The 26,930-nt window shown below is 34.6% G+C and overlaps 1 protein-coding gene across 6 annotated transcripts in view; it reads right to left on the reverse strand.

Annotated features, from left to right (window-relative positions):
• KIF14 (kinesin family member 14) overlaps nucleotides 1-26,930 on the reverse strand; it is a 72,379-nt gene that overhangs the window by 27,949 nt on the left and 17,500 nt on the right. For all 6 annotated transcript variants that reach the window (XM_016430027.2, XM_016430028.2, XM_056815695.1 and 3 more), the window contains 17 exons: nucleotides 22,237-22,491; nucleotides 21,723-21,810; nucleotides 19,874-19,972; nucleotides 18,616-18,668; nucleotides 17,513-17,543; nucleotides 16,806-16,913; nucleotides 15,147-15,263; nucleotides 14,788-14,903; nucleotides 11,045-11,217; nucleotides 9,565-9,712; nucleotides 9,254-9,317; nucleotides 6,572-6,756; nucleotides 4,938-5,040; nucleotides 4,525-4,685; nucleotides 3,456-3,603; nucleotides 2,509-2,661; nucleotides 420-546 (listed from right to left, as the gene is read on the reverse strand). In XM_016430027.2, the coding sequence (XP_016285513.2) occupies nucleotides 420-546; nucleotides 2,509-2,661; nucleotides 3,456-3,603; nucleotides 4,525-4,685; nucleotides 4,938-5,040; nucleotides 6,572-6,756; nucleotides 9,254-9,317; nucleotides 9,565-9,712; nucleotides 11,045-11,217; nucleotides 14,788-14,903; nucleotides 15,147-15,263; nucleotides 16,806-16,913; nucleotides 17,513-17,543; nucleotides 18,616-18,668; nucleotides 19,874-19,972; nucleotides 21,723-21,810; nucleotides 22,237-22,491 (2,129 nt within the window). The remainder of the gene's footprint in view (nucleotides 1-419; nucleotides 547-2,508; nucleotides 2,662-3,455; nucleotides 3,604-4,524; nucleotides 4,686-4,937; nucleotides 5,041-6,571; nucleotides 6,757-9,253; nucleotides 9,318-9,564; nucleotides 9,713-11,044; nucleotides 11,218-14,787; nucleotides 14,904-15,146; nucleotides 15,264-16,805; nucleotides 16,914-17,512; nucleotides 17,544-18,615; nucleotides 18,669-19,873; nucleotides 19,973-21,722; nucleotides 21,811-22,236; nucleotides 22,492-26,930) is intronic.

Here is a 26,930-nt window from a genome sequence, read left to right on the forward strand (position 1 = left end):
AAATTTCACTTATCTATGTAAATGTCATGTAAGAAACTTGTGGGCAGTCTCTTTTTTTAAAACTTTGTATCCTAGGGGGCAGCTGGGTAGCTCAGTGGATTGAGAACCAGGCCTAGAGACGGGAGGTCCTAGGTTCAAATATGGCCTCAGACATTTCCCAGCTGTGTGACCCTGGGCAAGTCACTTGACCCCCATTGCCTAGCCCTTACCACTCTTCTGCCTTGGAGCCAGTACACAGTATTGACTCCAAGACAGAAGGTAAGGGTTTTAAAATTTAAAAAAATAAATAAAAATAAATAAAAATAAAAAAAACTTTGTATCATAAGCATTTATATACTCCCTTACACGTATACTTGTTTTTATAAGATAATATGTACAGCTTTACATTAAGATGCATACCAATATTCTCCATCACTCACTTGTTAACATTTTATCTTTGTTATTCCGATTCTGTTGTAGAATCTGTACCTCTTTAACAATTTTCTGCTTCTCAGCCTCCAAAGCTTCAAGAATCTTCGCATGCCGAACAGTATGATCTTCTAAGGCCTAAATAATATCCATTTGTATAGATCATGCAAGAGATAAAAAAGAATCCCCAAATATACTGATCACATTTATACTTTATGATTAAGCTTTGCTTTGTAGCATATTACAAGCATATTAAGTTATAAAATTGTACCAAGTTGCCTGTATTTTTGTTTCATAATGAATGCATTAATTGGGTTTTTTATAACAAAATTAACTTTTTTCATCTGAAAATTCTGATGAAAAGCAAAAAAATTTTACCAACATATATGATCATAAGCATTAGTGACTGTGAAAAAGTATATTAGATATCATTTTAAGAACAACACTTGCATATGTCTATTTTTTTAACTCACACAGACACCACTCTAGTTTGGACCAGGCCCTAATTATCTTTCCCCAGGATTAAGATCCAGAGTTCTAGCCTCAAGTCTTTCTCATTCTAATTCATCCTCCTAAAGCAAATATCACTTCCCCTACCTTGATGACCCAAATTCTAATGGCTCCTTATTCCTTCTAGGAACAAATATAAACTCTTCTATTTGGCATTTAAGGCTCTTAACCTAGCCCCTTCCTATCTTTCTTTCATGTTTTTTAAATATGTGACTTGACTTCCCTCCAAACACTTTCTGGACCATTCACACTGGCCTACTTGCTATTCATTATATATACACTCCATTTTCTGTCTCGAAACTTTTATACTGGCTGTCCCCCATGTATGGAAAGTTCTTCTTTCTAAATTCTACCTCATAGAATCCTCAGTTTCCATTAAGACCCATCTCAAGCAACATCTCATCTAGGAGTTTAGTGAACCTTCCATGAACCCATGAAAAAGAGTTCCTCTTCCCAGGTGTTTGTGACATACTATTCCTGCTGAGTACGCAAAAACATAGAATTCTCAGTTCAAGGCTGCATGAACAGTTCCAAGATCTCCTGAAAACTGGTCAACTCCCCTGTTCACAATCTGGGGAGGGTTGGGGAGGATAGGTTGTTTCTCTCAAGGGGAGCTTTAAAACCTGTATAGCAGCACACAATAAATGTTCATTATCCCTGCTTTGATAATGTTCCAGCCTTTCGTTCTTGTGACTCCTTAGCAGTCCCCTATTGTGACTCTGTAGATGTCCCCAGCATAGGAGGCCTTTCCCAGTTCACCCAGTTGCTACTTTACAGCTATATTCCATCTAATCTGAATATATCTTGTATGAATCCATTTATATACAGAATATATATATTCTCCACATAAGAATACACTCTCCTTGAGGGCAGGAACTATTTTTGGCTATTTCTTTGTGTCCTCCATGATAAGAACATGATAAACACTTAACAAAAGTTTGTTTGTCACACAAAATAAGTTTTACTATAAAACAATGTCTATTTGTCATACTTCATTTTGAAGAAAGATAGATAGGACTCCATGCTCCTCTGTTAGAAGGTACTCTAGTATTATTAAGGTTATAAAAAATGATTAGTATTTTGGAGCCTGGGAACAAAAGAAGGTATTGTATGAGAAAGGTACAATATTCCTTAGTTATTTACATTATTTGAAACTTTTGTCAAGTAGTTCAACTATGCGTAGTATTTATTAGGAAAGGCTCTCTGCTTTGAAGAGGAGGGAGACTAAAGAGAAGGGGAAAAGAGATGAATTGCCCTTTTAGCTAAACTTTGAATATTTCATCCAGAAATGAAAGATGAAGGGAAGGAGAAGGAAGAGATATACTAGATTTATAAAAGAGAAAGAAGAATAAAATTCTGCAGGAATGGATCTATCCATAATGCATCTGTTCTGGCTCCACAGTGGGAAAAAGAAGATATTATCAGAATAACTTTGGCTGGGCAAGAAAGTACTTTCTCATTTGTGTGACTATTTTTACAACTCCTTGCAAGTCTTTCAAAAACCACTTTCTTTCAAGATCCCAAAAGCAAGAAAAAAGGGCTAATATTTTCCTTCTAGCTATTCAAACTAACTTCTGGATTTGCAATTACCTGTTTTGTAGCCAAAGTCTCCATTTCTAATCGCTTCTTATTAACGTGGACTTTCTGTTCGAGATGTTGCTTTGCTTTTTCTAATTCCTGGATTTTGTCATTAGCCTTTTGGTTATTTATTTCCTGCATTTTCTTCCTCTCAGATTCTTCTTTCTTATAAATAACAACAATGAAAACAATGGCCAGAGAACACAATGAAAACTATCTTTAAAAAATTTTTTTTTTTTACCTTTTGTCTTAGTATCAATTCTAAGGCAGAACAGTGGCAAGGGCGAGGCACCTGGGGTTAAATGACTTTCCCAGGATTGCACAGCTAGGAAGTTTCTGAGGCCACATTTGAATCCAGATCTTCCTGGTCTGGTATTATACCTACTGCCCCTGAATACCATCTTTAAAGCAAGAATTCAGGTACAACAGAAGGATTCTGGATTAGGAAGTTGAAAGACAGGATTTCAAGTCTTAGTTTATATACTTTGGGTAAACTGTTTAAACAACCTCAGTTAGCCTCAACTTCTAATAATCGAAACAATAGTCAATGCATAAAAAGATGTATGTTTACTAACAGGAAAGTTACCACACCAATACAGCTTAGAGTAAAATTTGGATAAAAAATATTAGTGCTTTAATTTTTAAAATCTTCCCCTTCAAAAGGGGAATTTGGAATCCCAGATAATTGGAGTGTCAGATTGTAACTACCAACATAACTCTAGCTACAAGAATACATAATTTTTCTACATTTTTTTCTTCTGACCATAGCAATTACTTTCTCTACTGTCATTCTTATTATAGCAGAGATAATATGGACAAAGAGCCCCCTGTGCCACATACCCCTTAGTTGCCCAGAGTCCCCTACACGTACACACATTCAAGGTGCAGGCTGACCCCATCACACTGTCAACACAAGGATCTGCTAAACACTAAAAATACACTAATGTTTTTTTTTTTACCAGTTCCATTTCGAGGGCTTTTATTTTACTTTCATAGGCAGTTCTTTGAGAAGACAGCTCTTGTTGGGCCATTTCTTTTGCAATCTGGATTCCTTGCATCATTTCTTCCTTAGCTTTTAATCGTGCCTCTTCTATTTCTGCTTCAAGTCTATAAAGTAACAAGAAATTTACAGTATTTAATTTTCTAACATTTGTTTCCCATGAAACAAATTCTGAAGTTCTGAAGCATCTTCAAGTGTTGCCATTGAAGTTATTTAAACTTATCTTAAAATTTTAACTATGACAACCTTGAATTTATTATATAAAATGCAATTTTATACCAGAAGGAAATATATTCATATTTTCTTAATACAAAGGATATCTTATATAAAAAGAAACTGGTGATGACTGAGCCAAAAATTCCATATGGAAATCAGTAACATAAAAGTCAACTTTTGGTCATAATTTAAGAAAATAAAAGTTCTTAAATGCAAATAATGTAAGGGCTGTTATAACTCTCTAATTCGTTATATTTCAAGTTACCTGTTCTAACCTGCCTTAACTTTGATAGGTAAAACTATCATATAAAACAATTTTAAAAGACTTAAGATTAAGAGTCTGTCCTGCCCCTGTGTGAACAAATAGGTTTCCTTCTTCAGGTTTTAATAAAGGAAGAGCAAAGAAATTAAGGAGTAAGGAGGAAAATGGGCAGTGGCAAAAATAGTGTCACCCTTTCTTAAAGGGTACCATGGAGAATAGGAAAAGTCTATTTTAAACCAGAGATGAGACTGAGGGTGTTTTGGGTTACTATGGCATCTTATTTATCTAGCCAGAATATCCTAATCAAATCTGATAAGAACTAATTCTTTTTGATAGCTGCTGTTATTTGTACTTCTGTAAGAAGGGATAGGCAAGAGATCAGAGAGATGGACATGTAGAGGTAAAGCTACTTTTAAGTCAAGGGAAAAATTATGTTCTTACTAACTAGACCAATGGTTGCTGATGGTTGTATGATGTATCACCATATAGCTAGTGTTTGCTTCTGTGCATATAGAATTTGACACCCAACAATATCAACAATAATACTTACTGTGATCTCTGAGCCATAAGCAATTCATTTTTTGCGAACTCAAAGTCTTTTGGACCATCATTTGTAAGAACAGACCCACAAAATGATATTTTTCCTTTCTGTACTTCTACTGGATGATTAAATCTAAAATAATGATCTCCACCAAGAATGACACGATCACCCTCAAAAAAAGAAAAGAAGATATATATATATATGTCTGTGTATATATATTCACTAAACAAGTTTACCTGAGTGAGGGGGAATTAAGAAAAGGTTAAGGACCACCTTAGAAAAACGAGGTAGGGTAAACCACGTTTGACGATTTTATAATCTATTAAAAATTTAACAGCAATGCTAACTTTTTTAGACACAACATTGATTTCAAACATTTTTAAAAGTATACCAAAATTAATTCTTTGTATCAATTAACTTACATGATGTAGAATTGTAGATTCAGAGATATGTTTTCCATTTACATATGTTTTTGCATCTCCTAGTGGAATGATACTGACTGTGCCATCAAAATTTTCAATAACACTATTAAAAGAAAAAGCAAAATTATTATAAGCATAACACACACAAAAGAGAAGGAAAACTTACTATTGTAATTAGACATCCTTATGGATTTGAGGTTTATATTTAAAGTAATATAATCAATACATATTTGCAGAAGAAACTCTATATTGTATCAGCAAGAAAAAATTAGATACAGTTAAGAAAATTATAATACAAGAAACAATTCTGTCATCAGCAGATTAGAAAACTAGAGGGTCAAGGCAGAACACACTGCTGACGTTCCAAAACATTTTCACCAATACCAAAGGCAAATCATTTTCAACATAAATATAAACATTCACAACGTTAACTATATGTCCTTTTAATTAAAGCCTTTCTCTATATGTTTTCAAAATAAACTGTAAATTGCACAGCACTAGCATGGAAGAGTGAAAGGCCGTGGGATGACTTGAGATGGGTCAGACCCAGAGATGCAGCCACATGCACTAAGGAGACATATACAGAATGCAGATGATGATGAAAATGATCCTAATGAAGAGCAAGGAGAGATAAATGAACAGGAAGATAAACTTCGATATGATCCAAATGTGGCAAAAGACTAGAGCATCTGGAAAAAAGTCATCTCTTTTGGGCACAATATCATCTTTAAAACAGGTCTGGTTTTATTTCCTTTTATTTTATTTAAAAGCTAGTTTTTTCCTAGGATACCAATATATTATCCTTTGCAAAATATGCATAAATTTGCACTATTCATGTATATGAGATAGTATTTGAGATTCTAAAGAGTACTAATGAAAAGGAAGCACAGTTGAAAACTGTCTCTGATAGTTTAACTCTATCAAATCCTCAAAAGTCACTGTAAGGATTCTAAAGATGAGGGTAGCTGGATAGCTCAGTGAATAGAGAGCCAAGCTTACAGATAGGAGGTCCTGGATTCAAACATGACCTCGGAAACTTCCTAGCTGTGTGATTCTGGGCAAGTCACCTAACCCCAATTGCCTAGCCCTTATCTATGCCTTGGAATCAATACTTAATATTGATTCTAAGGCAGAAGGTATGGGTTTAAAAAAAGAGAGAGGGCAGCTGGGTAGCTCAGTGGATTGAGAGCCAGGTCTAGAGATGGGAGGTCCTAGGTTCAAATCTGGCCTCAGACACTTCCTAGCTGTGTGACCCTGGGCAAGTCACTTGACCCCCATTGCCTAGCCCTTACCACTCTTCTGCCTTGGAGCCAATACACAGTATTGACTCCAAGATGGAAGGTAAGGGGGAGGAGGAGGAGAAGGGAAGGAGGAGGAGGAGAAGGGGGTGGGGGGGAGGAGGAGGAGGAGAAGGGGGGTAGGAGGAGGAGGAGAAGGGGATGAGGAGGAGGAGGAGAAGGGAGAAGGAGGGAGGGGGGAGGAGGGAGGAGAAGAAAAATAGGATGGCTGTAGTGTATATGTGTGTATGTAAACATTTTAAACTATAATCATTTTATAGATTTATTTTTAAAATTAAAATAAAAGTCAACAGTTAAAGAAAAATGTTTAAAGATAGTTTTTATGAAATAACATACCAGTGATCATCAGCAATTAGCACCCCTGATAACTGGATATCATGACCTGAGTTTGGTTTGTTCTTCCCAACAGTAGTTTTTCCTTCTTTTATCATATAGAGTAACATTTCTGATAGTTGTGGATCTTCATTGAGATTGACAAGGTTTGGTAAGCGGTTATCCATTTTGAATGTAATTCCCGCTTTCTAGGTAAATTCATTTAAAAAAATGAATGTATAGTTAGGTGGAACAATTTTTCTACTTTAAAATGAAAATTCTACTTTTTAGGATCTAGTTACATGTCCCCAGTTGCCTATTAGATATCTCAAATTCCACAAGTTCAAGATGGAACTGATTATCTTTTGCCAAAAACCCACCTTTATCCCAAACTTCTCAAGGCATCATCATACTTCTAATTACCTACGTTTAGAACCCTTGATTCCTGACCAATATCCAGTCAGTTGCCAAATTTTTTCACCCCTAACTCCAGTGTCTCTTAAATACATGCCCTTTTCTCCACACTACCTTAGTTTAGAGGCCCTTATAATCTCTTGCCTGGAATACCTCAATGACCTCCCAACTGGCCTCTCTATCATAAGCCTCTCTGCTCTCCAATTTAAACCTTTACACAGTTGCCAAAGTGATTTCCTGAAGCACAGGTCTGTCCATGCTACCACTATGCTCAATATCCTCCATTGGCTCCCTATTCCCTCTAAGACCAAATATAAGTTCCTATTTTGCTTTTATAACCCTTTTCTAAACTTATTATACATTAATCTCCTTTCCACACACTATGGTCTAACCAAACGGACTTTCTTGCTATTCTTCATACTTGACTCTATCTCCAAACTCTAGACCTTTGTACCCTATATTGGCAATACCCCCCACATGAATTCCTTTAAAATTCTGTTCAAGAGTCTCCCTCTACATGAAGCCTTTCATAATTCCTCCAGCTGCTAGTGACTTGGCCCCTATATTTATCTTGTGTATAATTGTTTTTATATGTGAGGGCAATAGTCCTTGCCCTCAAAGGAATTAGTTTCATTTTTAGTCTGCCTCCTAAGTATAGTTGCTAGCACATTTTTTGCACTTAAACTGTTTGTTAAGAAACAAAATGATTACCAATATTCTTCATGAAACTTCAAAACAGAATAAACATAATTAATCCATAATCATCTTTTATTTCTCCATTACTCTTTTTAAAAAATGACCTTATTTTCTGTCTTAGTATCAATTCAAACAAGGCCTAGGCAATTAGGGTTAAATGATTTACCTAGAGTCATACAGTTAGGAAGTATCTGAGGCCAAATTTGAACCCAGAATCTTATGTCTCCAGGCCTGAAAATCTATCCACTGAGGAGTCACTTAGTTATTAACTACCCCCCTCCCCACACTGCCAATATTCTTTTTTTTTCCAGTTTTTATTTTCATTTTTTTTTAAACCTTACCTTCTATCTTAGAAACAATACTGCATATTGGTTCCAAGGCTGAAGAGTGATAAGGGCTGGGCAATGGAGGTTAAATGATTTGCCCAGGGTCATACGGCTAGGACGTGTCTGAGGCCAGATTTTAACCTAGGGCCTCCCGTCTCTAGGCCTGGTTCTCAATCCACTGAGCCAGCCAGCTGCCCCCTCCCAATATCTTAATGGCACCAGTATTATACCCTGTTCACCCACTTTAAAAAATCTTAAAGTTATCTTTAGCTCTTCTTTCTCCGGATAGCTCTAGCATTATGTCAACCTCCTCTCCTACACTCAACACACTGAGTTCTATCAATTCTTCCTTTCTAATATCTTTTATATACATTCTTTCCCTTTTATTCTCACTGCCACTACCCTGAATTACACACTCATTTTATGCCTAGACTATGCTAATAGCTACCTTACTGAGTGGCCTTTCAGCTTTCAATCTTCCATCTTGAAAACTTCTGCCTGGTTAATTTTCCTAATTCACAGCTCTGAAAGAATCTTGGTTCTATCTCTACTCACAAACCTTCAGTGTCTAAGGAATAAGCCTAAATTTCTTAGCCCATTACTTAAAGTAGGCTTTAAATGTCTAAGTATTTAAATAAATAATCTGGCTTCTGACAACCTTTCCAATTTTATCTTCTTCTATTAGGCAACATGAATCCTCAGCCAAAGTACCCACCAACCATACTTTGTACTTTTTTCCCCTTCTCAAGCATTCTCCTTACTCTGTTACTAGCAAAATCCTACCCAAATTTTAAGACCCAGTATAAAACCCACTTTGTCCATGAATTCTTCCTAGTGAGTAGTTAACCCTAATGAGAATTGATCTCTCGGGGGCAGCTGGATGGCTCAGTGGCCTGAGAGTCAAGCCTAGAGATCGGAGGTCCTGGGTTCAAATCTGGCCTCAGACACTTCCCAGCTATGTGACCCTGGGCAAGTCACTTGACCCCCATTGCCTAGCCCTTACCACTCTTCTGCCTTGGAGCCAATACACAGTATTGATTCCAAGACGGAAGGTAAGGGTTTAAAAAAAAAAAAAGAATTGATCTCTCCCCTTTCTGAACCCATGAAGCATTATTTGGGCCATTTATAGCTTTATTTACTGCCTCTTAATTATTTTTATGTTATTCTGCCTTATTCAGACAACTAATTCACACCCTTGGACTGAAGGGCATTGGCTAGGGACTTATCCTATTTTTCTCCATAGCAACTATTTTTTGTCTTAAAGTAGTACCTGCAACTCCTTTGTTTCTTGAAGCTTTCTTTTTTCTGCTTGTTCAAGTTTTTCTCTCCATGCCCTTTTCAAAAATAAATTCATTAATTTAGCTCCATACAACACATAAAAAAGAACGTCCTGATTGTACGGTTGCTAAACACTGGATTAGATTACTTAGGGAGGTTAATACATTTTTTATTAAAAACAGGACAGATTAGATCTAATTTTTTTGAAAAAAGGGGAATGAATTTGGCACATGATAAAAACTTCACCTAGTTCTAAGATTCCTATACAGTACACACATTCAAAGTATAAAACAATTACTCTACCTTTGCATTTCTACTATATCCTTTTCTTGTTGATGAAGTTTCATTCTCAAGGAAGTTATTTCTTGTTGACAGCGTCTGTATCGTTCAGGGTCAATATTCCTAGTATTTCGCTGAGTAGCTTTCAGCTTTTCAATTTCTGCTTTTAGTTCTAAATATTTTCCCCCCCAAAAAAATATGCAAATATGATTACTATATGGCACACATGAAGGTATAATTCTTCATTTGTACTTTTAAAATCTTTTATATGTACTTAGGTTATTCTGGATTTACAAAAAGATGAATTTTATCTTAATTTTTAATAACATAAATGTGTTTTTAGAATGAACTTAAGTGTTTCCCATATTAATAAAGTCTGTCCTTTCCCTCAGTGACAAATGAAAGAAATAATAAAGTATACTACTGTTGTATAAAAGAAATTAAATAAAAATATTTTAAGTACCTTTGTACAAAGAATGCAATTTATAAAATATACCTTGTATATAATATACAGATGTCTACCATGCTTATTCCATAAAAATATTTTCTTAAACATCTACTGTGAAATCCAAATGATTATAAATATTCAAGTTCCTAACTAATCCCAAAAAAATTACTTTTAAAATAGCAAATCAAGAAAATAGTCTATAACAATTATCTTTCTGTCCAAAAATATTTTCTAGATATTTCCAAGATCTGAAAGACTTATTTTAATGAGGACTCTCATTTGTCCACATTTCATAAAATATAGGAGTTATTAGGCAGAGCAGTCTGTGTTGTGAAATAACAAGTCTATGATTCCTGCTTTTCCCTAGATCAACTATTGTATGAAACTGCAGGCAGTGAGAGCAGGAGATAGGGACATGGGGAGGATGATGGATCCAAATGCAACATAAATAATGATTCTATTCCAAAAAAGATCATTCAGCAAGGAAAGGCTTTATTATTTGTGGAATATTTAAAAAAATCGATATATGAATTAGAATTATTAAGTCATTAGAATAAACTGCCTTAGAAAAGCCAATGATGGAAATGCAAATCTAAATCATTTCTAGGCAAAACAGAAATGAAGAGCCCAAGGATGGCAGTAATTGAAACATATCAAAGAAAAAAGTAAGCACTTTAAAAGTGAGCAAGGACAGGAATTTTTATAGTTTGGAACACATAGCAAAAATCAGGAGTTCCTTAAAAATGAAAAGTAACTGTAATAAAAGTTCCAGCATTTTGCTGACTAGACTTTTCTCAGATTCCTTTTTTACAACTGACTTCAAGATTGGACTCTTCCATCCTATTTTTTGACTTGCTTAGTTTCTGTTACCCTCACTCTTTTTCTCTTTCTCTCCTTTTCATTATACTTCCAAATGATGTTACAACCAGTAATTGAGAATAAAAATCAGACATTTTTATAATGAATGAGTTTTGGTTTTAAAAGTCATTTCTGAGGCTAGCATCATATCTATTGGAGACAACCAGGTAAACATGTTGAAAGAAAAATGCTATTCACCTCTAATTAACTTGGCATTCACATCTTCATTTACTTTGGCAATGTTAATTATCAGGCGGGCTTGCTTAGCATATCGAAGGGTGCTTAATGTTTCCTCTATGTTACTAGCAGCAGGACTAACTGTAGCAATCATTGCAGTTTTTGAATTACCACCTAAGCTTTCTTTTAACAACCTTTAAGAAAAAAGAAAAATAGTCTTTAAGAAGAATTTAGTAACAATAATTTTTGAATATCACAAAATTAAACTAATATAGCATATAGTCTATCACAGATCAAATGCCATTTTGAGGAATTTGAGAATATATAATTTATATAAGAAGTTCATGAAAAACCTACTTTCTCAGCCAATTTTCAGTTTTTATTACAAAGAAATATTTTAAGGCAAAATATTAAAGAAGGTTAATTAGCAACTACTTGGTTATATGCCCTGGTGAGAAGTGGGGTGTTAAGTTACACTATCAGCTAAAGCCAATAATAAGCAAGTCATCTTAATTCTTTCTAGTTTCTAGTAATCAGTTTATAAAACATATCCCTATTATCTTAAAAATTTCTAACTCATGCTGAGCAAGAATTTCTGTATTGCTTCCTATTTTTTGGCCCCTTACAGAGAAGAAAGGACTTTTTTCCCTTTCTGAATTATACTTCTAAGAAATATAAAGAAGGGGGAAATAGGTGGCTTGGTGGATAGAGAGCCAGGCCTGGAGTTGAGAGGACTTGGGTTTAAATCTGACCTCAGACATTTCCTAGCTGTATGACCTGAGCAAGTCACTTAACCCCAATTGCTTAGCCCTTGCCTCTTTTTTGCCTTTGGAACTGATATTTAGTATAAAATCTAAGACAGAAAGTAAGGGTTTTAAAAAAAGATATATAAAAAAAAAGTTTCCTATTTGGGTTTTTAAAAAATGATAAAAATATTATACATTTCTAATTTACCACTATCAATATCATCCCTCACTTTCAACATGGCTCATTTTTCTTCCTTTAAAAAATTTCTTAATAATGTGTTTGACTTCTATTCTTTGAGAGTTCCTCATTAATATATTACAGTTTCTTCATGCCCATCATATATTTTTCCTTTGCCCTGTGTGACATTTATATATTTTTCACACTGTTGGACTTCAAGCCTTGTTTACCATGTAGTAAAAATGGTTAAACTCTTAATAGAAATATTAAAAAATGAGCCTTTGCTTTCATAAGAAACATGGTATTGGAAATCCTGAATACTATGTTGTTAGTTTTTTTTAAAAGTCCATTTGAGCCTTTTAGGCTGCCATATGACAATACAACAAATATTAAGATTGTAGCCCACTAAATCTCCAAATATTTTTAAAATGGACATATTCCTAGCTATACCTCCACTATCTGAAACTTAAGTTAATTTATCCAATAAAGGTATTATCCCTAATAAATTACATCTTATTCAATTGAGAACTCTGATCTCGATGGTCAAGATCTTTTAAAAATAAACCCTAACTCTGTCCTCTCATGTTAGCTATCCCTTCCAGCTTTGTGCAATCTTCACATTTGATGAGCAGGCCTTCTCTGTTTATTAATGTTTCTGATAAAAATGCTAAAGGCACAAGGCCAAGACCAATCACAGATCACTAGGGCACTCCACTAGAAACCCCTTTCTATGCTGAAATCTAACAATTAACAATTACTTTCCAGTTACAACCAACCAATTCAGAAATCATATATCTACATTATTATCTAGCCAATATTACTCCATCTTTTTTTTATCATTTTTGTTCTGTTCTTTTCTAGTCCAAAGTTCATTTTCCTTGGCAGAGAAAACAAAAAAGAAAATAAGGGTCAAGGGACCTGTAAATCTTAAATTTTCTTAGACTTATGAATGTTGGAAATTTCACCACTGGGAAATTTCATACTTGAAAAATTTCCTACTGATAGTAAGAACTCTATTGGAATGTGAAAACCCTTGGCATGGGAGGGTCCTTCTCCTCCCTACTTTTGACTACTTTAGGACAGAAACCTTTTGCTGAACAATGGAAAGGGTTTTGACCTATGCTTAAGCATAGAACAGTCAGTTCTTTGAGTCATGATTGATTTTAGAATTGATACAATAGAGGTACTTGGAATGACAGAACCAGGTCTTGGAACTTACAATCTCCACCCTACTCAGTCTAACAGGATTTAGGAAGGGCTGTAGCATAGATCAAAATTTAATTATTTGAGAATATGACCTTCAACATACATGTGCAAAGCCACAGACCTCTGGGCGGTCCTGGGTTAAACTAGAACCACCATTGGCACAGGGGAGACATCGACAGTGATTGGTAGATGTGAGAACTGAGGGGAGGGGACTTAGATGGTTTCCTTAAAGATAGCGGGGTCTGAGGAGAGAAGGGAGGAGAGTTTTTTGGCTCTGAGAGGAGGTTGCGCTGTGGGAGGACCAGGAGAGAAGGCTGGCTCTGAAGGAGGAGAATTCTCTGGAAACATTTCTTGAAAGGAGGCTCTCTTGAAGATGGAGCCTGAGGTTGGCATGAGAAGCCTTACCTAGAGAGATCTTGGGTGAGTGATAAAACCAACTGACTGATTTATTCATTCTTATTCCTTTCTTACTTTCTCTCTTTTTCTATTGATTAATCAGTGTATTATAAATTAAATTTCTCTATAAAACCCAGTTGGCTTGGGCATATTCATAAATTGGAAATATATTCCCTGGCGACCATCTTATATTTATATAAAACCAAGACACAGTAGAAAACATATTTCAGCGGTCATAATTGATATATATATATATATATATTCCTTTGCTCCCAAACATTTTAATTATCACAGTTTATGGCTCCCACTCTCTCATCTACAACTACTTAACACTCAAAACTATTTTAAATCTAACAGACCCTACCTTCTATCTATATTAAATTATCATCCCACTCATCTTGCATGTGAGTCCCATCTATTCTGTGAGCCTCCTTTTCCCACAATAAAGTAACAACAATAACAAATCCCCTAATACTTCATCATCAGCCTCATCTCATTCTAGCACTCCCGAAGCTATTCTAACAGGAATTGGCCACATTCCTGTAATTTATTCTTGTTATCTATCCTTGTTTATAGCTTCTGTACATGTCTTTCTAAAAATTAAGTTAGTTGATAAATTCCCTGTATATCTACCCAGAATCTTTATTTCCTCTTTCCTGGGATTGCTTGTTTTTTGTATTTACACAATTTCATCTCATTTCTCCTGGCTCAATTTCTCCTATAAAGTTTTAGCCCATGGAATACTGTGCTTCCTCTGAACCCTTTGAAATCTGGTCTCCTAAAAGCAGGACTCCATCTCATATTATGTCAGCAACAAGTTGGTGAGAATCAAATGTAGAATAGTAGAAGATTTTTTATTGATGCATAATGAATATTATCTCCTTTGATGTTTCAAAATCCATAAAAGTCAGATTATTCCCTATAGGCTTTCTGGTAGTAACTCTACTATAAAATATCAATTGCAAAGCCACACCTCTATAAAGTGGAAAAAGAGCCCTGCTTCCAAGTGCTTAGGGAATAATCTAAATACTATATATTTGAACTAAGGGACAGACTCATAGACACATTAATAATCACTGTGATAGCACAAACATAATGCATGTTATTTTAGTGCTGAATAAAACAAAATTTTAAAAGAAACTCACAGGATATGAATGGCTATTATGAGACTATACACACTATTTTTCCCCTTAGTCACTGAGTTATTTTATATATTTTGTATTTCAAAATGTACTCACCATGTAAGAACAGATTCACGATAAGGGATAAAAATTCTTTTTCGGCTTGCTTGCTCAGAGAGAGCAGAAATAACCTTTCCCAAAGTTAAGAGTGATTTGTTAATACTCACACCTTCCTAAATTAAAAAAGAACAGAAAAAAGTAACTGGCATATCATAACAATGTCACCTCATATGGATCCCTAAAGTAAACTTTTTTAATTGGTTAAATAAAATTCCTCTTCTGTTGGAAAAAAAAAAAACCAACTGAAGACCATAGCCCATATCATACCAAAGGAACATATTTCTGTAAACTTCATCCTTCAGATGTAACATTCTTTAACATAAATTTCATCAAAATGTAATATGGAGAACACTCACTTTTAGCCGCTCCCCACTAGTCTGAGTTGCTGAGCATCGCTCACTGCCTGCCAAATCAATTAGATTTATACGACTAATAATTCTGTGGTCATGTTCTTCCTCTTCCACGAATTCTGTCTGTAGTAAAAAGATAGTGAACATTAGTGCTCTAAAATCAGAAATAGTTATGTAAAAATAAAATTATTGAGCTATAAAATAAAATATTTAGATGGAAAAACTGTTCCAAAATAGGTTCAAAACTATTTAACTCGCCAATCAGGTTCAAACTGTTCGGATATTTTTGATAGAGGTAATCAAAAAAGATCCTTGGTCATGAAGTGAAGCTCAAATGTGAACTTCCCTTCAGGGCCAGGAGCAAGGACACTAAAGAGACTCTTATTATAAACATAAAATGTTTATTGAAATATAGAAGGATAAATAAAGGATTTCTAATTCTAAGGGATTCTAAATCCACCCAAATAAAATCCCAGGTTCTGCAAGGAACTGCTTCTCCTGTGTTTCACAGGCTACTCTAATCCTCCCTGATCTGTCTAACCCAAATTTATACTATCTAAATAAAACCTACCACTAATATTCTTATAAATCTTAACTTCACATTCAAATTATGAAATAACAACAGCTGGCTGGTTGAGTCTCACAAGAATCCAATTAGGACTCTGAGTCTCTTGACTCAGAGTCCAAACCAAAGACCAAAAACCAAAGGTTTTTCTTTGGTTTTCTCAGAGTTAAACAATTTATAAAACCACAATAAATATTCAATAGTGTTTCCCAAGTTGGTAAAGGAAAACACTGAGCTCCTTCAGATAGATCTTTCCCTCAGACAGAGAGAGAGGCAAAGATGTTACCTCCTCCAGCCCTGAGAGAGAATATCAGAGTGTGTCTCTGCCAACTGCCAGAGAGAGTAATTGACACAAAAAAACGGTTATAACTGTCACATCTGGGGGGCAGCTGGGTAGCTCAGTGGATTGAGAGCCAGGCCTAGAGATGGGAGATCCTAGGTTCAAATCTGGCCTCAGACACTTCCCAGCTGTGTGACCCTGGGCAAGTCACTTAACCCCCACTGCCTAGCCCTTACCACTCTTCTGCCTTGGAACCAATACACAGTATTGATTCCAATAAGGAAGGTAAGGGTTTTAAAAATAAATAAAATAACTGTCACAATCTGAAATTAGCACACTCTCTCAGCTCTGCTTCAAACTCCAGTTCTTTTCTCAAGTCAGCCTCTTTACTTCTTATCCCTAAACTAATAAAATAATACTTATTTTCTAATATCATCCTTACAGTTATTCTAAGGCATTAAAAATCTTTGAAAGGGAAATAATTAGAGAATATTGCCATTTCTTTATTTTCAAAAGTAATTCATTCTCATTTTTTGTGATATGGCAATTTTATCATATAATAAAACATTCACATTCTATATGAAGATAAAATTGGGCTCTATAATCAAAAGAAAAAAAAACAACAAAAGAAAAGGAAAGAATTTATTGCTTTAAAAAGCATTACAAACTATTAAAAAGATTGATTGAATGGCTCTATTGGTCAATAGTATTGACACACTTTGCTTTCTTTATGTAATCCACCATGATATTGCATAAGAGAAAAACATAAGATTAAATTTCACTATTGATACACACATGGAAACTAATCATCAAAAAGTACCTTTGTTTGGGTCATCACCAAAGTAAAAACTGAATGTGAACGGGAACTTTTATCATTCATACCAGTGGCTGCAGTTGCTCTTTGTTTATTTCCCAATTCAAGCCAACTCTAATTAAAAAAATAAAATTTGAAAAAGGAGGATGGAAAACAGAAAAACAGACTAAAAGTTAGGTCAATCTCATGGCACTGCTACTTTTAATCAGGAGACCTAGATTTGAATCCCACTTAGACTCTACCCAGATATGGGACCACAGGTTAATAATGCATCATTTCAAAGCCCATTTCTTCCCCTATACTACCTATCTCATAGGGATGTTGTAAAGGGAATGCCTTACAAACATTAAAGTGTTTAAAAATAAGTGAGATGTTAGCAGAATTGAGAATTCATCAGTTTTTAATCTCACTTTCCAATTTTTTTCTCTCAAATAAATTGCAACTAAATATTAATATTGTACCTTTCAAAGAACAATTCTATTTCCCCAGGCATAAAAGATAAAAGATGTTTTGTGTTTTTTTTTAATATAAGAGCAACATACTTCTATCTATAAAACAAAGACAATCCACCAAAAAATAATTTTATAAAAATAGACCTATTGTACATGCCATTAGTAGTTAAGGAGAAAAAAGATATAGGAAAAATATTTTTATAAGCAATAATCATCTTTGAAAACAGGACGATTTTTAATGAAACAGACATTAGATCTTACCTGAATATCAGAATAAGAACTCACGACATTCCTATTTTTAAAAAAAAATGCAAAGAACAAATCTCACTAAAAATAATTTCAACTTTTCCTTTAATAAAACACCGATAAGTTTTCAAATATATCATGGCTATCTTCAAACATATGACTGCAATAATTTACAGATTCTTTATTTGATGTTATTTCCTATATGGCAAGAACACATCATTTGTATATGACAGGTAATAAAGTGATACTTCAATCTTAGAAAACATTAACATCCTCTTAACATAATATAATGAGGAAACTTAATAATGTAATATCCAAGTTTATAATTATATATGATTATCTAAGCTTGTTATTAATAGGCATTCCCATCCCTATCCTCTTCCACCTCTAAACACATCCTTTACACAGATGCCAAACTAACCCTCCTTAGACAAAACAGAGTCATGTCACTCCTCTGCTCAAAACTCTACAATGATTCCCTATTATTTTCTGAGAAAATTAAAACTCCTTGCTGTTTATCTGTCCTCATTTCAAACATATGGCTTCCCTTCTCTTACACTATACTCCAGATAAACTAGACTTCTTACCATCACTTTTTATAGACACACTATGCTTTCTCACCTCCATTCATTCAACCTAATTTATTTTTAGTACCTACTATATTCTAGGCACTGTGCTAGGCAATCAGTGCCTCTGCTCATAATGCCTAGAACATACTTGTCTTTTCCTGTTAAACTGCTATCCATTCTTTAAAGCCCAATTCAACTGCTCCTTCCTTCACAAAGCCTTCTTTCTCCTGCCTCAGTAATGATCATTGCCTTCATGTAACCTTCACTGTAACTCACTGATGTGTTTTTCAGGTGTTATCTTGTTTTAATTATTCACATATATCATAATCCTATATTAAACTGTTAAGTTTCATGACAGCAGAGACTTGGCTCACCTATTCTTTCTACTGTATTTCTCCTAACACCTAGCTCAACACTGTTCACACTAAAGGTGTTAAACATTTACTGAATGAGGTGGATAATCTTTACTCCAAAAGGCTTCAACCACAGACCTAGGACACTATTAAAAATATATGCAGTCCCATTTATCTAATCACATTCAAAACTTACACTGACAGAGCTTCTACATAGGGTCCAGAAACTGGATGCTCTCTTACTCTGAGCTGGTAAAAATTAATATTAGCATTAGTTAAGTCACACAAGTAATATAAAACATAAAAGATCCCAGTCCTTTCCCCTCAAAAATAATAAAATGTTTTCAGAATTAACAATTTGCAAAGCAGAAGGGTGACTGTTCAAACACTATCAGATGTTTTTAAAAGTAAAATTAGTGAAGTTCACTAAACTTGTAAAAATATTTTTATTTTAAGCAAAAGTATTTATCCATTTAAAAAAAAAAACAGTAAATTAATCTAAGTCCTAGAAATGGCTACCGTAGCACAAAAATAGAAAAAATAGTAAGAAATTTGGAACAAAAGGATTTAGGTAATTTCAATATATTATGGCCCTCCTAATTCCATAGCTTGAAGGCAGTACATTTAAAAATTTGTCTACTGATAATACAAGAGAATAAAAAAATCCCATATTAACCATGCTTAAATAAGAGTTACTAAAGAGGGAAAATGGATATATATTTTGTATTTATTGTCAGAAAAAAATCCAACATATCAATTGGTTTTATTAATTTTTTTTAATTGTTATTACACAGGAACAATTAATTTTGAAAATGAATATACTTATGACAACAAAAGGTATCAATTAAAAGAAAGGAAAAAGGAAATTAACTGCTCAATGGAAAATTATTATATATGTGTGTGTACATACACACATACACTCAATTTGTTATTATACCACTGTATAACTGGACAAGCATATTAACCTCTCTGGAATTCAATCTCTTCATCTGCAAAATGAGGGTCCTTCGTGATCCCTTCCAGCTTTAAAATTCTATCATTTTTGTTGGCGATAATATGTACTTATATTAAGAGAGAACTTTATATGAAAAAGATATCCACAAGACAAATATTGGATCAATAATCTTTTTGAAAGGATGTTCCAACTTAAAAATGTAAACATTAAAGATAATTAAACTATTTTATTATACATGATGGAGAGTTAAAGATCAGTTAAATTTTTGGCAGGGAGCTTAGTGGCTTTAAAAAGTCATATTGGGTTAAAATTAAAATAGTTATCCTAATAAAAGATTTAATTTTTATCAATATTGCTTAATAATTGTTCAAAGAACAATGTCATAACTGTAGCTCACATATTTTGTCTGTTTCATCTATGCCTTCAAAAATTGAAACTATGTATTCACATCTCATAAATTTTTAAGAGGCAAAACTAAAATAAATTTTTGAAATCTTACAGGCTGCTTCTTCTGTCCATTTTCACCTTTACAAACAAGTAGGTCATGAATTTTTTCATTGTAGATTTCAAAAAAACTCATTTCAAGGTGATAGGAGACCTAGTGTAAATAGAAACATGTAGAATGAAATATCCCTTGTATACATGCTGCTGAAGCAAGCACAAATGCAATACCCTTAAAATCCTTTTATGGGCTACCAAGTATTAATATGTATCTATTGTAGCCAGAGAACTATGGAAATACAAAGTATAATATAGAGCCCTTTTCCCTGAGGATATGCAAAGAATTAAACAAGAGACTAGGAGAGTTATCAACTGCAAAGGGGAATTAAGAGACATAAAACACAGTTAACAAGGCAAACACTTTATGATTAAGGGGGGAAATAAGTGACCCAGTCAGCAAGGGATAAGGTACAGTCAGAAAAAGAAACATTATTGTAGTGCTGTGTGTTCTTGGAAAAAAGAATGAAGAACCTGAGCTCCAGGTCCTAAATAATAAGCCTAGCTGTGTGACCCTGGGCAAGATACTTAACCCCAGTTGCCCTTACCACTCTTCTGCCTTAGAACCAAATAGTATTGGTTCCAAGACAGAAGGTAAAGGTTTAAAAAAAGAAAAGGATTAGGTTCTCCCAAGTGTACAAGAGGCTAATACTAGGAGTGCTTCAGATGAGTATGAGATAGGTGGGAAGGAGTAGGGTCAATGGGAAGCATGCCAGACCAAGACAATAAGTAAGCACACATTAACTGAACAAGGATGCATCTTTGCAGAGGAGCTAAATCTTAAGACAATACACTAATTTATCAGAAGCCCAACCTTTGAAAAGAAGACAGAACTTGGAAGTCACAGTACAGTGAATATGGCTTGAACAAATAACTGAATAATGAAGAGAAGTAGAAGAAAAGACAAAATGCTCTGCATGTAAATTAAGAGGAGGAAGGAGGGTATATAAGAAAGATTCTGAGGGCATCCAGGAAGGGTGGAGGGGCTTCTTTGCCCAAAAATGTGTGTGTGTATATGTATTAATGGGTAATTATGAAATCCCAGAAGAAAAGACATCATTAAAATCAATTGGAAAGCTAGATATGAGAAGAATGGGAAATAGTGGCTACTGGAAAGGAGACTAGAAGTAAAGAGACATAGATTTGTCAGCTATCCACATAAATGGGATGGTTATTTTAAATATTCTTCTTTTTCCCCAAAAGTAACCACAACAATGTAAATGTAAAGAATGGAGTAAGGAAGACTTAAATTCAAATCTGGCCTCAGTCAATAACTATGTGACCCTGGGCAAGTCACTTAACTTCTATCTGTCAGTTTATTTAACTGTAAAAAAAGGGATAATAATAGTACCTACTTCATAGGATTATTGTAAAAATCAAATGAGAATATTTGTTAAAAGCACTTAGCATAGTGCCTACCACATAATAGGTGTTTATATAAATGCTTCATCCTTTCCCCGATTTCCTTCTCTTTGTCAGTATGGTAAACATACACAGCAGCTCAGAAAAGCTACATGTCTTAATCACCATATATCACAGATGCCACAAATAGTATAGAAGTTGGAAAGAGAAGATAAATGATTCCATTAGTATGATCTACTGCTAGGGACAGACAAGTTTCCTCGATTTCAACCTCTCTCTGCCAAAGAACACACGCACGCGCGTGCACACACACACACACACACACACACACACACACACACACACACACAAACTATAACAATAAAAAGGATTTTGAAATAAACTCTGCCCCCTTATAACACTTTAATTACTATTTCAATTTGTTTTAATTGGTATTCTAGTTCATTGTACAGAATAAGCATACAGTATACAAACACTCCAAGGCATACCTCTTGTGTTTCTTTTTTGGCTACTTGAGAAAAGAGATCTTTACAAAATCTGGGAATTATTCCCACTTCTTCACCAAATCCCATCATCCTAGACAGAAAACATTACAATAAGAGACTATAACTTGAGAAAAATTACTTTCTAGTTTCTTTGGCCATAGTAAATTAATCATATATTACATTATGCTATCAAAATCCTAACTATACCTTTAAAACAAGTCATTAGAAGAAAAACTGAATGACTCAGAACATTCATCAATTTATTATAGCCTGAGTGTTAAGAATTCCCTAGTAAGATAAAAGATAAGTGGTAATAAGAGCACTCCCCATCCCTAACATATGCCCTAACTTTGTGGCAATATTCCCAACATTCTCTTACTTGCTGTGATTTGTTATCTAATAATGTTTATGTAAATATATATATATATATATATATATATATATACATACATATATATATACACATGTATATAAGTTGGATAAGTTCCTAGATAATTGCACATACAATTAAACTTACGTATAAGATTTTCCAGAGCCGGTCTGTCCATAAGCAAAGAGACAAGTATTATATCCTTCAAAAGCGCTTTCCAGGAGTGGCACTGCTAATGTCTCATATACTGTCATTTGGCTTGCATAGTTAGAATGACTTTTGTCAAAAGACCAGAATGAAAAATCATAAATAAAATTATATATTTGTTTCATGTCAGGATATTGCACAGTTGTCTCTTGGCCATTCATGAAGACTACCTGAGATGCTTTTTCGGTTTTCTCTCTTTAAAAAGAAATAAAAGAGAAAAAAAATTATTACAATTAATGTGTTTCTTCTTTCAGACGTATAAAATCAAGACCATATAATTATTTGAAACATGATTACATTTCATAGGATAACTTCTATTTTTAAAATAAAATTGAATTTTATAGGAGGAAAAACCTATAAAAATGTTTACCTATTATTTCCTTAAGTGTAATTCTTCGCTCTTTCCAGGAAGAAGAAAAAATCTCAACTCCAATTAATTACAATATAGTTTGAATTCCATATTGAAATGTCACTATATAAAATTCTTTTGATACTTTAATAACCAATGCCCCTAGAATGAAGTTCAGTTTGGACTTAACACATACTAAATTCCTCTGTAGTAAATAATGTCATATAGTAAAAGTGAAAGAACTGTGTATGTAGAAATATATCTATAAATTTCAATTCTTTCTAAAAAATTCATGTATAATCTTTCAAATATTTCTTTAAAATGTTCCCTATTATCAAAGGCAAACACTTTAAATATTGTTTTCCCTATTGTTATATGTATCTGCCCCAAAGCCTTAAATTCTTTCATTACTTTACAATAAATTTTTTCTAGCATTCTATTAAAAATACTTTAAATTATTATTTTAATTTGAAACATGACCTTGTTATAAATTACTGATCTGTTCAGGCTTACAAGTTTGTTGATCCTAGTTTAATTGGTTTGCATCTTGAGGTTAAAAGGTAAAGAATTATCTCTTTCTTAGAGACAAATAAATGCAATGTTTACTCTGATCTTTTTTTTTTTAAACTAGACCTGTGATATCATTAGCATAGGCAGCTGCCAATGAGGATCCTTCCTTTACCAATACAAATCAATACCTTAGCATTTTTTGGTCCAGGACTCTTGAGAGGTAGAGTGATTTGTCCAGAGTCACAAGGCCAGAATGGGCCAGGGCAGAACCTGAATGCAGGTCTTCCAGACTTCAAAGTCAGCTCTTATCCCCGACATCACACTAAAGTAATCTATATTACTTGTAAAGAATTTAAGATAGCAAAATCTAGATATTCAAATTAGTTTTTCAAATTCAAATTCAAATTAGGCAGCTAAGCTGCCTCCCTTAATTCTGTCTTAAAATAACAAGTTATAAATGCTCATGAAATTTTACAAATAAGACCTACATTAACAATGAAACAAGGAATTATGTAGTAATTTACAGGAACCTTCTCTAAAGACTAGGACAACACAGTAGATTATCGACTTCTTTTCAGGTTAATAAACAAACATTCTTAAATTTTTTCTTGGAGCTGTGATCTCATTAAAAGAGGAATTATCTCCATCAGTCATAAAACACTGAATGAATATCTACTATTTATAGTAAGATCAACGATCTAAAATACATTGGGAACAACTAGTCTAACCCCCTCATCTTAGAGACAAATCAAGGATGAGGTTACTATGTGCTAAGGAAATGAAGACCAAACAATAGTCTTTGTACTTAAAGAGCTTACATTTGACTAGAAGAAAATAACATGTACGTAGAAAAACATTATGTCCTAAACACACATGTATGTATTACAAGGCAATTTGCTCTGAACTTTGCTAGAAATTCTAGTGGCATTTAAAAATTACATTCCACAAAAATCCACTATTTGATAAAAACTGCTGGGAAAATTGGAAGACAGTGTGGGAAAGATTAGGTTTGGATCAACACCTCACACCCTACACCAAGATAAATTCAGAATGGGTGAATGACTTGAACATAAAGAAGGAAACTATAAGTAAATTATGTGAACACAATAGTATATATGTCAGACCTTTGGGAAAGAAAAGATTTTAAAACCAAGCAAGACTTAGAAAAAGTCACAAGATGTAAAAGAAATAATTTTGATTACATCAAATTAAAGTTTTTGTACAAACAAAACCAATGTAACCAAAATTAGAAGGGAAGTAACAAATTGGGAAACAATCTTCATAACAAAAACCTCTGACAAAGGTCCAATTACTCAAATTTACAAAGAGCTAAATCAACTGTACAAAAAACCAAGCCATTCTCCAATTGATAAATGGGCAAGGCACATGAACAGGCAGTTCTCAGCCAAAGAAATCAAAACTATTAATAAGCACATGAAAAAGTGTTCTAAATCTCTTATAATCAGAGAGATGCAAATCAAAACAACTCTGAGGTATCACATCACACCTAGCAGATTGGCTAACATGACAGCAATGGAAAGTAATGAACGCTGGAGGGGATGTGGCAAAGTCGGGACATTAATTCATTGCTGGTGGAGTTGTGAATTGGTCCAACCATTCTGGAGGGCAATTTGGAACGATGCCCAAAGGGTGCTAAAAGACTGTCTGCCCTTTGACCCATCCATAGCACTGCTGGGTTTGTACCCCAAAGAGAAAATAAGGAAAAAGACATGTACAAAAATATTTATAGCTGCACTCTTTGAGGTGGCAAAAAATTGGAAAATGAGGGGATGCCCTTCAATTGGGGAATGGCTAAACAAATTGTGGTATATGTTGGTGAAGGAATACTACTGTGCTCAAAGGAATAATAAACTGAAGGAATTCTATGGGAACTGGAACAACCTCCAGGAAGTGATGCAGAGCAAAAGGAGCAGAACCAGGAGAACATTGTACACAGAGACTGATATACTGTGGTACAATCGAATGTAATGGACTTCTCCATTAGTGGCAATGCAGTGATCCAGAACAACTTGGAGGGATCTATGAGAAAGAACACTATCCACATTCAGAGGAAAAACTGTGGGAGTAAAAACACCGAAGAAAAACAACTATTTGATTACATAGGTCGAGGGGGATATGATTGGGGATATAGACCCTAAAGGAACATCCTAGTGCAAACATCAACAGCATGGAAATAGATTCTGATCAAGGACACATGTAATACCCAGTAGAATTGCATATTGGCTATGGGGAGGGTGGGGTAAGGGAGGGAGGGATAGAATATGATTTTTGTAACCAAGGAATAACGTTTGAAGTTGACCAAATAAAATTAAATTTTTTAATTTTTTAAAAAAGGAGGCAAAAAAAAATTACATTCCAGATGTCAGGGACAACATGTAGAAAGGTACTGAGGCAAAAGAAAGAAAAGCAAAGACAGATCTAAGGGAAATATACATTAAACTGTCCCTTAGACAACTGAGGTTTGGCTGAACAAATTGTGATATAGAAATATAATGGAATGTTGTGTCATAAGAAATAATAAAATTATTTCAGAGATTTCTTGGTAAAATAAACTGACAGAAAGAAAAGCAATCAAAACCAGAATGATTCATACAAAGGCAGCAACATTATGAACAACTTTGGAAGACTTAAGAAATCTGATCAATGTAGTGACCAACCAAGCCTGCAAGGGCCTACAATGAAGCATGTTAGTCAACTCCTAACAGAAAAGTGACAGACACAAGTTACAGAAAGGAACTATATTTTTTGATATGGTTACTTTAAGAATTTGTTTCACTTCACTATGCTTATTTGTTGAAAGAGTTTTTGCTTTCTGTCTCTCAGATTTTCATAGGGTGGCAAAATAGTAAAAGGAGGGTTAGCAATAAAAGGAGCACTGAAACATTTCTAACAATACAAAACAAAATCAGAAGGAAAAACAAAGAAGCAAGTTTTGGAAGCAACATATAGGATTTATTATGTACTTTGTATCACAGTACCTTGTACTAGGGGCTGGGGATAATGAGAGGCAGCACAGCATGATGTGATAAGAGCATTGGTTATATAGTCAGAGGTCCCGAGTTTAAAACTGGGCTTTGATACTGCTTGTGTACTCCAGGACAAGTTAGCAAACATTTAATTAAAATTCCATTATATGGGCGGAGTCAAGATGGCAGCTTAGCAAGCAGCAAAAGTTCAGCCCTCATGGAAGACCCTTCCTTACCCATAACAGACTGAATGCTCCTAGGGCACCGAAATTCAATCTGAACAACAGGACAGAAGCGGGGAACCCTCCTTCTGGACTCAAATCAAAAGATATGCCCCCCCCCAAAAGCCGGAACCCGAGAATACTCAGGGCTAAGGGGAAAGCAGAGCGAACGTCCCAGGACCCCTCCCCCAAAACCCAGAGGGCTGAGCCCCCAGCAGCAGCGGGAACATCTGAGTAGGCAAAGGTGCTGGTTTGCAGGGTCTACCTTGGGAGCAGTGGGGCACTGGGCTTGGAGCATCCAGCTTGGACAGCAGGGAGGAAGCCAGGGAGGGCCCTGGCTGGGTCCCTCCATTGGGCTCCAGTCTCACCCTTGCCTCGGGTACATCCAGACCAATCCAGTAGAACTAATCCCATCAGAACTCCTCAGAGTATAGGGAGGAGGGCAAAGGCACTTGCTGACAATGGAGAAGCAGTTGGAGAGAACTGGAGAGAGCCTGGACGGCCCAGCCTTCCAGGAGTCTTCAAAGCCTCAGTGCTTCATACCACATACAGCCCAACCCACCTGAA

The sequence above is a fragment of the Monodelphis domestica genome, chromosome 2, assembly GCF_027887165.1.
Source record: "Monodelphis domestica isolate mMonDom1 chromosome 2, mMonDom1.pri, whole genome shotgun sequence".
Taxonomy (NCBI): domain Eukaryota; kingdom Metazoa; phylum Chordata; class Mammalia; order Didelphimorphia; family Didelphidae; genus Monodelphis; species Monodelphis domestica.